The sequence below is a fragment of the Pezoporus wallicus genome, unplaced genomic scaffold (assembly GCF_028554395.1).
Source record: "Pezoporus wallicus isolate ANWC-B61680 ecotype Strahan unplaced genomic scaffold, APGP_CSIRO_Pwel_v1 contig_8166, whole genome shotgun sequence".
NCBI lineage: Eukaryota > Metazoa > Chordata > Aves > Psittaciformes > Psittacidae > Pezoporus > Pezoporus wallicus.
Window position 1 is genome coordinate 1,262,232 of NW_026638114.1, and position 15,772 is coordinate 1,278,003.

The 15,772-nt window shown below is 38.5% G+C and overlaps 1 protein-coding gene across 1 annotated transcript in view; it reads left to right on the plus strand.

Annotated features, from left to right (window-relative positions):
* The window catches only part of SPOCK1 (SPARC (osteonectin), cwcv and kazal like domains proteoglycan 1), a 285,227-nt gene that overhangs the window by 88,678 nt on the left and 180,777 nt on the right, over positions 1-15,772 (plus strand). Inside the window, exon 3 of the mRNA XM_057409448.1 lies at positions 3,476-3,521. Within this exon, the coding sequence (XP_057265431.1) occupies positions 3,476-3,521 (46 nt within the window). The remainder of the gene's footprint in view (positions 1-3,475; positions 3,522-15,772) is intronic.

Sequence of the window (15,772 nt, forward strand, 5' to 3'; positions counted from 1 at the left end):
ATCTGTGCCTGGCTTTGCCTTCCCTTCAAAGTCTGTCCAAGTCTTTAAAGGCAGCTAGGGAAAAAGAAATAATTCTTCTATATCAGGTACGTAACAGATGAATATGTGGAAAAACACTTTTTGGTTCGTCTGACAGCCCAAAGGAGTTGAAAATACCTTTTCTTGATGCTCTACAAGAGCAACGTGCAAATAGCACAGCAGACGAACACTGGGCTGTGACAGCAAAGGTGGAAAGGTCAGAAAAGAGAGAGATTATTTTGTTTGGAGGTGAAGATTGTCTGAAATAAGTGATTTCACATTTAAAAGGCCGCCAAGGAGAAAACTGATGAATGTTAACATATTTTTATATTGTTTTATTTCATTCTTTTTTCTTTTCTCATTTGTAATGCTTGCGTATTCAGGAAGTTGAGGTAGGTTTTTCACTTTTAACTTGTAAATATCGGTACAGTAAATAAAAGTATCTGCAACATATCATAATTCATATTATACTTTGAACTCTTATGAGCAACTGTTAATATTGTTATAAATGTGTCGATATATGTTAATTATTAATGTGTTAATATCAATTTATTAACATGTTAATATTAAGATGATGTAATACCTTTGTATGCTACTGTAGGCATAGGTGTTTTAACCACATTAGTATCTGTCCTAGTAGAAAGCTCAGCAGCACATAGATTTCTGTGCAGTTGCCTGTTAGGAAGGTGTTTTATTGAATCGGAATGTTACATGTCATTAATAAAGCTGATTGTATTTATATATGTGTATATATATGTATATATACACGCACACCTGGAAATTCATGTTATGTTTAGGTGCTGTTATTGCTACATCAGCATGCTGTTCTTCTGTTGGAGGAAGTTGCAGTGAAATGAGGGTATCCATTTGGAGTTATTCCTCCTCCTAACAAAAGCCATTTCAGGTTAATGTATGGCTTTCAGCACCTTGCAGAGTACTGGCACAAAGCCCTGACCATTCTTCAAGCCAGAGCTGTAGGTGTGTATTTAAATAAGACATAGATTTCCTGCTCAATGATATCTATAGCATGAATTTCACCTTTACAGTGCCATGACCATTCAGTTGCAGTTCTTGCTGGCATCAGTGCTGAAGTGAAACTCTAGTGCTCTATTTTCTGTTGTACAACTGGTATAAGTGATTTTGAACTATTGACCATATTGCTTGAACGTATGTATAGTCATTATTTACTCCTATAAATAATAATGTGGTTTATATATTGAAAACCCAGACGGTCTCCTCTATTCTACTCTTTAGGGCTTTTTTTTCTTACTTTTTCTTGTGTAGTTTCCTACTTTGTTACACTGTAGTTTCAGGCATATTCTAAAATAAAGATGGTTTCTATTTTCAAAAAGGAATACTAAAGAGGTCTGCATAAAGGAGAAGAATAGGTTTACAGAAGAGATGGGTGGTTTGGAGGTTATTTTGGGAGGAAGGTGCATTTTCTGTAAAACATTCCATTGATACTGAAATTGAGGTAACCCCCCCCCCCCCTTTCCAATCCTTATCTCAAACCTGCTTCCGTATGCCACCAGCATAAGAAATCTTTCTTGGGCGTTGAATTATTTAACAGTTTTTGATGCTGCAAACCCAACAGCAAAGCAACATCCAGGGAAAAATGTAAGCAAGGAAAAAAAGAGAATATTTTGGTGCTGGAAAAAAATAATTATTCTGTTCAAAAAGCTTAAAACCCAACACACTGTGAACAGTGATTAATGCTTGGTGAATTCAGCACTACATCATAATCAATTACAAAGCATTGTGAAAGCATGAGGGGGTTTTGTATTAACAAAGCTGTGGAACTCAAAGGCAAGTCTGTGATTGTACTTCTGGTGCTGAAACCCCATGCTTCTGAAGAAAAAGTATCGATACTTTTGATGTATCTGAAATAAATGATGAAAAATAATCTTTGTTTTTAATGTGGAACATCGTCACTGTCCATGAAGTCAGTATAGACACTGAGCATCAATATGCTTGCAGAAACAAAATACATTTCTTCCTGATACTTATGCAGAATTACATCCAGCCTCTTCATTACAGGGAGCATTTGCCCATCCTTGCCTGCCCCCAGAGCAGCAGAGAGGAGCGGGATGGCACATTCCGCAGTTCTCCGTGCTGGAGGTGTTGGCACTTTCTGCTTCTCATGATGTCCATAGCATTCAGGAGAGAATGTGCTGCCGTGAGGTGCATCTCCTGGTGTTCAGCAAGGGCATGGAGAGTCCCCCTTTCTCCTACAACAGCCCTGTAGGCTATTCTGGCCCCAGAAAGCATGACATGCTGGCTTCCAAGTTTCTAAGATACTCCAGGTTAGGGTGGCTAGATAACATGAAAGCATGTGAAATTCAGTGTACTGGAGATAAATAGTAAAGAAATCCCTATGGAAGAAATAATTCGGGCCTCTTACACTGCTGGGTTTTCAGTTACCACCCTGACACGAAAAAGAAACATAGGGACAGCTTGATAAAGACATCTCTTCAGTGGCAGCCCTCAACAAATGAATTATAGAATACTGAATGTATTAAAAAGGAAATTAATATCGATATGCAGAAAAATATCACATTCGTATCAATCTTCCATGCTTCCTCACTTCAAGTGCATTGCTCTGTTGTTACCCCATCCTCTCAAAGGGGACACAAGTGAGAGATACGGAATACGCTGAAACTAAATACAGCAGTTGGGCTTAAATTCCTGTGTCACACAAAGTGGGGGGAACTTTGCCTTCAGGTAAATATTTGCTACATACAAAGAATACAAATTGATCCAGCACACAGAAGAGTTTTCCATCCTTTTTGTAGGGAGACTTGTTTGCAACACGATCTTTTTGCTCAGGCACTCTGACAGTTCCTGCCTTCTCCATTTTCAAGTCCAGTCAGACCCATGTAAAACAGAACCACGAGACTCACAGCAGAATAATATCTTTACATCACATTTAAGAAGCTTTTAAAAACTAAATAGTGGGATCAGTGACAGAAGTGTTCTCTGCAAGCGCTCTTGGATATTACTGCACTTTATAATGGTTATGATGTTATTGCTGTGTTTCTGTACAGTCACAATGGTGGCATTTCCATGCGTCCAAATGAATGGAAGTATTTTTGGATTTACTTTGACCTTTTGCCACACCAAGATGGTATAGATTATGCTATGTTATCTGAACAATATGTTCTTATCCTTGATATGAAAAGTTGTAGATTGATATGAAATAATAGAATATATAATAACGGGCACAGTTTAAAAAACAATTCAGAGGAAAAAGTCAGGGTGCTGAATCCAAGGAATTTTTTTTATTCTTCAATTTCTAACCTGTATTTACTACTTTTTAGGACACAACCTGTTGATTAGGGCTAAATATATTAGAATCAAACGATGAGCTGATTCATTTGTACTTTAATTATTTAATTAGTATTGAAAAAAAACCCGATTATATTTTTCCTGAGTTTCCTTTTCTTTTCTCCCCATTTAGGATGATTATTTCAGGAACTGGAATCCAAACAAGCCTTTCGATCAAGGTACATATTTTATGGTTCTCTTCTGTTATTTTGTTATGTCCCCATGTCATGTATGCCTTTATTCCTTCGTCTGTCCCATGCATTAGTGAAGAGCTATATTCGTACTTACATCTCCTTCCCAATTGAGTCACAGCTCAAGGTGATTTATGTATAAAGGTGTGACTCATCTCTCTATTTTTTCAGCCATGTTTTTTAATCCCCATCCCTTCCAGTTTATGTTCAGTGATAATATATATGCTTAGAAAGATTTTCTGTAACCATGAATATCGGTCTCGTATGTGCTTTAAAACAGGTATCTTCACATACATTTCCTTTCATGTTCAAAACTTTCCTAAAGGAATGCCATAAATGTAATTAATGCAGTTCCTAACAGTCAAGGGGCTAATTCTCTGAAACCAGTTGTGATGTATGAATTTCAGGGCTGTTTTTTCAAAGGAAGGGGTGTTGTGTATGTGCTGCTGACTCAGATATAGATTCTGCAAATGACATTTTGCACTTCATTGCGGTGAATTGTTACGTTACGGCAGTAATTCAACAGTTTCCAAGCCAGCCACCGAAGGACAGGAAAATACTCATAAATACTCAAATTGTTGCGACCAGGATAACACTGGAAACAAGATCCATGCCAGGAGAAAGAACTTCAGTTGACAACTTAAAAGAGATCTCAGATAGCAACTTACCAAGCTTTCTCTGCTTGATGTTCACAGCTTGCAAAAAGCTTTTCAGATGGGGTGGTAAGAGACATTTGTTCTTAATACCATAGATGAATATTGCTGGAAACACTGAAGTTGCTAGGCGTGGTGGGTTGTATTGGATACTTAATGTTTTGTCAGTAAAAAACACTGTGTGCAAAGGCTCTCAGCAGTCCATCCTCTGAAAGGCTCATACAAAAGCAGTGCAAGCTGATAGCATTCCATAGTTTTGTCTTAAAATCAGAATATTGTACTTTAACTTTGTTCTTTGTTGTATCTGTCACTCTGACACCACTTGGGTCTTACCCTTCATTATTTCTTCAGGCTTTCTAGAATATATTTTTTCCAGGACAAATAGTAAAAAATTACATGTTGCACATATTTTCCTTGGGTGGAAGCAGTTATCAGCTGTTTGCTTTGTGGAGGATAACACCACACAACAGAAAAGTGCAGGTCAGTTAGCTCTCTGTTTGCTTTCAACAGTTGCTCATTTTTCCTATTTGTAATGTTCAGTGAAGCTCACACATCTCCTGCTTGGAGATTTGGCAATATTACAGCTGTAACATCACAGGTAGACAGTGGACTTTTTCCAGTGCTTAAGGCATTTTTAGGATCCTGGATTTCTTTGACTAGCTTTGGTTCATTATTCAACACCATGCCTCTTAAATTGCAGAACACCAGTGTCCTAGAATGTTGTTCAAAATGGTATTCTATAAATTTCAATCTACATCTGCTCTGAAATTTGTAAGGGTTTTCAAAGATGTTATCTGAAAGTTGTATTGAAAGGAATGATCATTACATGGTAACTACAATACAAATGAATTTCAGTTATTATAGATCCATCGCACAGTCCTCCCTTCTGTTGAATCCCATGTTCAAAATCAAGTGGCATTCAAGTAGAGTGTGAGATTTCTTTTGCCCTTCAGAATGTGAAGTGGCTCTCTGGGTATGGAATTGTTGGGATTTTACATTCAGAAAAGGTACTTCTGTGAGCAAATTGCTTAAGCAAATTATTGAGCTAATAATATTATTACTGAGCTAATTTTTAATTGCCTAAAAAAAGGCAAGTCATGTTACATCAGAACGTTCTTATGCATCTATAGAAATCAAATAGTATGAAATTATACTCATGAATCATACCACAAATGAGAAGAAAGAGTCAATCAGTTAAGGAGAAGGAAAGGCATGAACAAACAAATTAAGGAGTAACCAGATAAATGACAGACCAGTGGAGGAGATGAAACCACGATGCTTCCTTTATTCATTTCAATTTGAGCTGTGCCAGTCATTTATTTTACAAACAGGAGTCATAAAAGGAAGCAGCTTTGCTGATCAGAGATTTGAATCTTGAATTACTAAAGTGTTTAGGAAGAAAATACCCATTGGAAGTCTCTGAAGGTGCTTTTGAAAATTCACTTTACTGAATCTATTTCTGTATTTTCTTGCCAAACAGGCTCTTTGTATTGCATGTAGGTAGCTCCCAGGAATATCATTGGAGGCTTACATATGTTAGAGGTAAAAGTGTAGATTCTCTGTCTTTATGGAAATGGAACTTCAGTGTCAAAGGAAAGGGAAAGGGGATGTTTTTGCCAAGGCATAGATCAACAGAGATTTTCAAAGGCATTTGCGGGATCTAGGATTACAAATCCTATTGACTTCAAATGGAACTTATGCTCCTACCATTGTCAGAGGCTTTGTGACCCTTCTGTGAAAAACAAAAAGGTAAATCCTGGCGAGAAAAAGAAGTATTGCCAACAGATTTAGAGCTGCTTTGAAAGTGTCTTCTTCCTTGTGTTCCTGAGACGTCTGACGCTGGGCAAAACCACAGATCGCCTTAGAGGTTTGAAATCACACGTGGATAGCTTGAAGCGATACAAACAGTCGTACATCTGTTAAAGGTTCCTGTCTCCTTACAGAATAAAGGATCATTTCTCTTTCGGTGGAAAATTTCTCAGAGGCTATGGATTGTTGTAAGAAAGCAGAACGCAGACTGGGCAATGCAGTCTGGGTGTGATACTTGGCCTTGCATAGAGAGCTGTGCGCTGCTTTTGCCTCGTTTAAATCTTACAAATGGATTGTATTTGGTCAATAGGTCATTCTTCATATATATCCTTAGTTTATATATACATATAGATATATGTACATGTGTGAAGGTGTATGTGCTATATAGATGTGTATATATAGAGAGAACTATTTAAATAGGAAGAGCTGAGATGAAGGAAGGAAGGAATATTTTATCTTTTCTAGGTGTTTTCCACCACACATTTCATTTCTGGTATTTTCCATGCAGGGAAAAATGAACAGTGAGAAGAATGTATCCTAGAGCTTTTATGCAGTGCAAGCTGCCGGAAAATTTAATGTCTTTAGTCTTTAGTTCTCCATTCTTCCTTCCCTGACATATTTTTGCATGTTGTTCCTTTTGTCTTTGTGGTGTTTAAATGTCCCCTGTACTCTTATATAATTTTGGAGATAGAAATGCTTTTATTTTATGTTCTTTTGGGTTCTTGTATCCAGACAGCCTGTGCACATCCTGCAGTAAGGAGCCCTGATTTGTTCCTGAGATGCATAGGAGCTCTGTTGTCACCACACAGTTGTTATTCTGAGAGATATCCCAAAGGCAAATTTTAACCTCACAGCACCCAGGTTCTTCCTACAGTGACTGAAGAGAAAAAGCTTCTCCAGTGGGTGAATGAAAGCAGACGGCTGCCTCTCTCCCTGGGTTGTGTGGGTAAATCAGTCTAGCATCATTAAGCCAAGGCTAACTTGTGTGAATATCCACTTGTGAGACAGGTTTACAAGTCCTTAATGTTTAAAATCTATTTCTCAATTCTAAATCAAAACTCATGTTTGAATATTCTAATTGTGAAGTCATTATATGGGAGCCAGACTGTAGAATCCTGATGAAGGAGACGGGGGGCCGGGTTTGGAAACAGCTGAGGGTAGCTGTTACCTGCCAGAAGTGATCTCACGAAGGCAGCTGGAGGATTCGGTATGTTTAACAGATTTAAAACCCAGCAGTACTCAAAGGTTTTGAAAATCAGCGGCGTTCTGCCTTCAGCTTGTGCTTTATTTCCATCATCTATAGAAGAGTCTGCTGGGTCCAGCCAACTCTATATTCTTTTCTAGCATAAAGCTAGCTTTATTCAGCAGATTGAATTATTTAATTATGCACTGAAAGCCACCAGCCACATAATCAAGCAGACTGGCACATGACTTGCAGTGGAACCACCCCTAGAGTTGCACGAGGTACCTTTGCAGAGCATGCCTTTCCAAGGGAAGTCAACTTGAATGATTCAGCTGCGTCTTGGAGGGCATTTGAGTGATGGGAATTTATTTTTAGCCTAGCTACAAGCCCGGCTTTTTATTTGTCTTGAACCCAGGAGAAACCAATACAAAGGTGAGCATCTCACCCGCAGAGCTAAGCTAACGAGGCATTTGGTCTGCAGAAGGCAGGAGAGCGTATAGCCTGAAAATGATTGCTAGTCATTAATACTGAACTCAATTCTGTCAGAGCTGCAGAAGCCACAAAGCAGCAGAGTGGAAGGGGCAGGTTAGTCAGGAATTTAAAATATGGATCAAAGGGTTAGGATTTATTTTTTCTTCTGACAAGGTCATTTGAGAGTTCTTAAGGGGCTTGACAGCGAACTTGACACACTTACCGAGTCTTCTCCATCTGCATGGGAGAAAGAAAAAGAGGGGATCAGGGAAAAAGTTTAGCATAACATTCTCAAGTAAAAGATTTTTGGTATGGTAATGAAATGTGTCTGAGATTTCACACCTCTTCAGACTTGCCAGAAAATTGGCTCACTCAGACTATGTATTATTGTAAGTGAAAACTGTTAGCTAAAAAAATGAGTCTAAGTTATTGAGGATTTCTGCTAAAAGCCACCTCTCAATAGCTGTGCTAAATTATTCTATGGACAAAGAGATGTTATTACTTTTCCTGATAAGGTGCATAAGTAAGAGTACACGTTGTTAGGTTTAAAGCTGCTGGAAGCAGCCTGGGGTGGTGTCCAATGTGCTTGCCCTATGGCTTTTTGTAAAGCACCGTTGCCCAGAACACGGGAGCTGTGGAAGTTAACGGGATGCACTTGTATTGCAGATACATAAGCTCCAAATCCAAAAATGTTTAGAGCATTGAGCTGCCGTTATTGTTAACAAGAAGACTGTAGAAATAGTCTGAACTTTCCCCCTTGTCTTTCAGCCTTTGTCTTTATTTTCACTGTCTTTACTCCCAGCCCTCTTCCCCAGTAAGTGGGAAATCTGGATGGGGATATTACTGCTTAGGGCTTTCATTGTCTGCTCTGGGCAGGGAATAAAAGAATTCCCAAATCGTTCTTCCACTGTACTCTGTGGAAACCCTCATCTGCCTGAATTGAACCTATCAGTGGCTGACTTCAGTGTCAGACATGCTGCTGTAGACTTTGCTATCATTATTAATTGCAGACACGAACTCTCTGTCATTTCAAAGAATTCCCCTTGAGCACTAATGAAAGTCTGAATGGGCAAAATACCCTCACTTTTGAAGAGGAAACACTGCTTTTGAGTGCATTGTGGCCTCCAGCATAGCATATCCTCGACTTTCACAGTCCAGCAGCCCCATGGAAGTAGATTTGTCAAATTTGAAGCTTTGTATCTAGAGATGGACGTATTAGTATTCATGCTTCCTCCCCTTCTGCACTGAATTGCACCTATATCTTTCCAGTATCTAACAGGCAAATCTAGGCCTCCTGCAGCTGTGCAGAGTAAAGTTTGCCTGAAATTCATAAGCCTTCCAAAACAAAAAGGATAATAATGGGAAGCCTGTGATGTAGGATGGAAATCATAGAACCTGCCATTAGTTTTGAACATGTAATTTTCTGTTAGCCCAGTTAAGATGTTCTTTCAGAAAAGCCTGAATAAATTCATTTCCAAGAGTTGTTTAGTACCGTACACATCTCTAGCCACAAATACATGTTAGTTTTATAATAAATGTTTTCTATTACAGTGCCTCAGATGGCAGATTTCAATTGAGTAACTTATTTTGCAATTTATTTTTTGACTGTGGTTGAATTAGTTTTAGAGGCTTATTCAGAGGACAACTGCACATGAATTATGTTTGTAAATCTTCAGTGAATCAGTACAATTTAAAAGCATCCTAACTGAATCAACAGAAAACACTAGCTGAGATGCAGCACGTGAAATACACTATCTTCCATCAATGCGTTTCAAGCACATATGGCTGCTTATATCCTCCAAGAAGATGCACGTGGTTCTCTATATGCTAGAGGCACAACATTAAATTCCTTATAAGCTTGTAAGCAGCCAATTTTGTCATTAAGTACGGCATCAGAAGTGACAGAGATGGGGGCCTTGTCTGTGATTGTGTATGGCAGATGTGCTTTGAATTGAGACAGTGATCGATAGGTTGCATGTCTGGAATTTTATTAGCACTTGGGGAGCACTTGTTAGTTTTGTCAATAATGGTGCTGGCTTTGCTTTAATATCTCTAATTTTATTGGTTCTGAAGCAGACATGATTTTCAAAGGGAAATCCACGCTTCCCAATGCTCATCTGGCTCCCATTGTAGTAAATACATTTCTGGCAATACCATGGGGCCTTACCCTGCTCTTACTGACATCACATAGCGAGCAGGAGTCTCCTTCCTTTTGCTTTGTATATAGGAGCTATTTTCGGAAACCTACCTATACCTTTAAAAAGAAGGTGTTTGGGGGGAAAAAACACCCCATGCCTGCAAAGCTGCTTTTCTATTTGCTGCAAGAGAGCCCCCAGGGTCTTATTCAAACTAGCTGCTTTGGTTTGTGCTCTGGTGTAACAAGGTCAAACCAATTGGGACTAAGTCTCCAGCTTTGAAATATTGTTTGATTTAAATACTGGGTGGTATAGCAGTAGATTTATAATGCATGTCAGAGTGAGTTTTAAATCACTAGCCAGTCAGAGTAATATGCACAATATTTAAATATGTTCATATGCTTGTGAGGTAATAGGTGATTACAGACTGTCCTTTGATTCTAAAGGAAAAACAGGAACTCTTGTGGAGAATTAAAAGTAGAAGGCAAAGTGACAATGGCCATAAAAAGGTACATGGCAGAATTCTTAGGAAGAGAAAAACATCCAAATAAAGGCAAGAGAATTCAAAATCATGTAAGGCAGAAACGAGAGGAAGAAGAACCAAGATAATTGGCATTTCCTCAATATAGAAGGCACAAACTCAAATTACCCAGAAGGCAAGAACTTGGTTAACGACAAGGCTCTTCATGACTGCAGTGTCAAGAAGTTACATAAAGTACAACTAGGCTGAACTCTTCAGTGAGCGCACATGCTAGCCCTAAACTCGGAAAGCCAAGTATAAAATGAGATGTTTAGCCAAGGATTTAAGAATAACAATTCTTTATAAGGAATGTATATATAATAAAACATATATCTATATATAAATACATATAATATATATATAAAATATATAATAAAAGGAAGAGAAGATTCCAGAAAAATGATGGCTCCCTGCTTGGTGGAGAGAGACATTTACAGGCATGGCATTGCTGAGAAGGCCAGAACATTGTTACCTGCCTTTGCTTTGGTGTTCACTTAAAAGGTCAGCTGTGATCATGTAGCTATCATAGTTAATATCTCCAGCTGAAGTGTAAGAGTCTGTATTAGGGAAAGAAGAGGCTTGAGTAAATTAGATGTTTGCAAATCAACTGGAATTGCTTAAGGTTTGAGTGAATTGGCTGAAAGAATTGTAAAAGTTAGTTTATGAAATTGTAGAAGACTGGACAGGACAAGCAGCATCTGTATTTTTAAAGTTAGAGAAAGGAAGAAAATAGGAAATGATATCCCATGAGTTGAACCTGAAACCCTGAACAAAAAGGAAAGAAAACAGTACTCAAATAAAATACTAAAGCAAACATTTGTTAGCATTGAGAAGACAGGGGGATGAATAAAGCTGGTATGGATGTCAAGCTAAACTAATTTTCTTCTGCGACATTTAAAGGCTTTGAGACTCAGGGATAAGCTTGCAGTATCATGTATCTTGACTTTAATAAGGCTTTTGACATCAGCTTACATTACTCTTATAAGCAAGTTAAAGAAATATTGTCTAAAAGAAATAATTATGCAGTGGATACAAGATCAGTTGGTAAGCTGCATCCTGGTAGTAGCTGTCAATGGCTCTATGTCAGGCTGGTAGGATAAATTGCACAGGTTCTTCTGGATCTATTTTGAGTGCAGTAGTATTCACCATTTCATTAAATTGTAGATGTTGAACTTAGTAGACTGATTATATGTAGCACAGCAATAAAATTCACAGTCACTTCAAGAAATTCAAGAAATGGTCTGAATACAGAGGATAAAGTTCAGTGTGGGCAGATGCAAAGTTCTTAAGTAAGAATAATCATCTGCACAAAACAGGATGGAAAGCAATTGATAATAATAAACTCAGAAAATGGGGGGGGGAACTACAGTGGATTACAAACAGAACATGAGTCAATAATGTCATTCTGCTGCAAAAAAAAAGGCAAGTGTTGCTCTGGCATGTGTAACTATGAGTAATCCTTTGGCTCCAGTCAGCGCCAGTAAGACCTTGGCTGGAATACATTGTCCAGATTTGAGACCCAGGCTTTGAGAATAGTGTGAATCAGATGGAAAGTACCCAGAAAAAAGTAACAGTTATGATCACAGCTGCAGAAAATATACTCTGTGAAGGAAGACTGAAGGAGAAAAGCACCTCTGCTGCAGGGAGAAAAGAAAACAACAGAAAAACCTCAAAGCAGCAAAACAGAGCAACCCACAAATCCTATTTTCAAATACATCAAATTAATTGCAAAGCGGAGGAATTGTTCTCTGTCCATTGTGGAGACAACGAGGAGCAATTTGTTTACATCACAGCGAAGAAGATTAATTTTAGCCTTTGTAAGGACAGCAGCAGTTAAGTGTTGGGAGAGAGATTTTTAAGAGGATGTAGACACTTTGTCTTTGAAGGTGTTCTGAGACATAACAGATAAATGTCTTGCAGATAATGACACACTGATCACAGGTGGAGCAGGAGAATGGAATCAACATCCTTCCCAGTGTTGCCATTCTAGCACTGTGATTCTGTGACTGTGTTTTGATTAATGGAAAGCAGCTAATTTCATGGAAAGCACAGAGGAAATGCTGAAGGTATTTCTTAAAATAGATTTCCAGTCAAAGCAAAGAAATAAATACATGAATCAGTATCCTTGACAGACATTTTGGCACCACCTGAAAAAATCCAGGTTCTTACTGGTTGGGTGTTATGTCCATAAACTGCAAGATCGGTACTAACCATGGTTGTCACAGGCTTGCAAACCTCCATGAATATAAACAGGGACTGGCAAAAGGCAGCCCATTTCCTCTAACTGCTATTCCCTATCTTGCTTTTGAACATAGAGTCAGGAGCACTTCCTATGGATGGTTTTGGACTTGGATATTTGTGGGTGGTTTTTTTATTGTCCAGATAGGAGTAAAGGTCATGATCTAATCCTAAAGACTTTCATGAAGTCAGTTAACTATTATCTTTCAAGTCATTAGATAAAGCATGACAATGCATGGGTATTTAGGAATTAAATCTCTTTCTGCTATAAACCTAATTGCCCAGGTCATCAAAACATTAATTGAATCACAGCTATTTTTCTTCTTGTTCTTATTTCTTCAGATGAAACATATTTGCATAAAATACTATTTCTGCTCTAATCTGGTTGCTTGCATTCTAGCCGTGCAGTCTTTGGTCATTTGGAATGTTAAGCTACAGTGGTGCCAAGCAATACACAGCAAGCTGAATAAGGAAAGTTTTCTTACATATTTTGGAGGTGTCCTGCACTACAAAGTTCTCTGAGCATAGTATGTTGAAAATTAATATCAGTTTGGTGAGCATCATTTAGTCATTTCATCATGTTCTGGTTTTTCTCTCTGTCCTCTGGTTGCAGTATATCACTGCACCTTGCCATTGAATTGATGTGTGCCCATGCTGTCAGCTATTGCCCAGAAGCTTTCTTAAAGGTTTTGTCAGCTTTACATACGTTGTCCTTAAAGTGTAAGGACAGGAAAGCCACATCTGAAGACCAGAATTTAACTTCCACTGTTCTCCTTGAAACCTCTGCTTAAGGATTTGATTTTGATCTGTTTTATCTAGGGGAGATTAGTAAACAGCATTGTTGCCTTAGATATGTGCATTTTTGCACTGCCTCTTTAGCTGTATGAGAGGGGTGCATAAAGATCAAGTGCTGCCCCAACATCTGGAACTATTATGTTTGCTAAACTGCAAGGCAGTAGAATCAAATCTGTACTATGAGTAGGCTCTGTTCCTGGGATAGCTTGAATTTATAAGATGAGCAATTAAATGACTTAGTCCCTTACTTGCAATCTTGTCCTTGACAGATAAACAGAGCTCTCTGATAGATGGATGTACAGATAAGCAATTCTAGGGATCATTGCACATTACAGCAATCTTTAATGCAGTGTAAGTAAGGATTATTGTAATTATTTTAATGTGCTACATCAGTGTGTTCATGGAGTTTCTCTTTGCCTTTAATTGCTGGGCATTAAAAAAGAAAAGAGAAAATGTATGTAGTAGGCTTTAAGAGTAAATATGTCTTTGCTATGAAGGCTTCAGCATCTATACCTGTTTCTCTGTTCAGTGGAGACCTTTGTAATGACCTTTCACGTTTAAAACCAAGCAATGAAAAGTTGCTGACACAGGCTGCAGAAGTCTGCAGAGCAGAAGGGAAGAGCCCCTGCTTTTCATAGTGTTAAATAGATATGTAAGAAAAATGTGTCTGCTTCTCTCTTAACAGACTATAAAGCTGCCTAAGGAATTGGTGTCAGCTAAAAAAAAGTAGCCATGAACTGTTAATTCTGTTCTGAACCCTAGCACTAATAGTTTTTATAGTTGCAGCGAATTCACTCTAACCCATAGGACTTATATATCTTCAAAATCCAGATTATATTTATCTGTCTCAAAGGAGAGCATAGTGCAATAGTGGTGTACTTCTTCTGTAAGCAACATTTCCACCTTTGGTTTCATCAGTCATCACTGCCTTGCATCCTTGACATTAATGGCAGAACTGAAAAATGTCCATTCTTCTGTAGGTGCCAATGCTGTTGTTTCCCTCCCTCCGGGTTTCTCTACAATTTACCTGACATACAAGTGGTACAAGTGATTGTCTGCACTATGCCCTTAGAAAGGCATTGTATTTTCATCTAGTTTTTCAAGTAGTAGTGCTCTTTTTTAAATTGAAGCTGTTCAGCACCCCTTCATGGTGGTGAATAACCACAGTGAATATCCAGCTGATAGCCATTTATACAACCAAAAGCCAAAGGCTTTTATTCATCCTCCAGGTTGTCTCTCTTAACTGTCTTCCACATTGCTTACTTCAGTAAGCTCAATAGCTTTGAGTGGTTGAAAAATCTGCTTAATTATGTGAGGGGTTTTATGAAATCTTGGTTGATTCTCAGGTTGCTGACATAAAAAATCATAGTTAGGAAAAGTGCCTATCTCCAGCAATACTGAGGTTGTCTGGTCCTTCTGCATGTATGTGCATTAAGACTCAGACTGCTTCTTCTAACCTCTTTGCATAAGTATTGCCTAAAATCTGACATTCATGATAGAGTTTGAAAGTTTTTCAGCAATTTCACCTTTATTTCCTTTTGGTTTGGATTTGGTTTGGGTTTTTCTCTTTTCTTTCACCAACCCTTCATCCCCCACAACTAGCATGGTAAGAGAACATCCAGTCTGAGTGTCCAGTTGAGCCGACAGCTTTTACACAGGTCAAACCATATAAAGTATGCAAATCAAACCTTGTAAAACCATCTTCTAGTGAGGCCATGAAAAGCACAAGCCTATTTGAAGAATACCAGCAGGACCTTAATGTGGATGATCCAGCATCAGAAACATAAATACATAGGTCTTGATCATTTAGAGCATAAAGATCATGAGTTATTAGTTTTCATCTTTAGATACTTCCTCAGTAGAACTCCTGAATATATCATTGCTATGTGCTGAGTATAGGCTGTACTTAGTTGTTCTGATGCCTGACTGCTCCCAGCTTCATCATCGTTCTGCTGCAAGAAACGTGACTTGATATGTAGGTGAACATTTTTATAGAATCATAGAATGGTTTGGGTTGGAAAGGATCATGAAGTTCCAACCCCCCTGCCAGGGACAGGGACACCTCCCACTAAACCACGCCACCCAAGGCTCTGTCCAGCCTGCCCTTGAACACTACCAGGGATGGAGTACTCACAACTTCCCTGGGCAACCCATTCCAGTGCCTCACCATGCTCACAGTAAAGAACTTCTTCCTTATATCCAATCTAAACTTCCCCTGTTTCAGTTTGAACCCGTTACCCCTTGTCCTATCACTGCAGTCCCTAATGAAGAGTCCCTCCCCAGCATCCTTATAGGCCCCCATGTTCTTTGTTTCTCCTTCTGAGCTGCTTTTTCAATAAGTGGCACTTCCAGTGTATTTTCCAACACAGGACTCTGCAAATAACAGTTTTTCCAGTGCTTATAAATAAATTAAGTATACTGTGACTTGAAAGAAA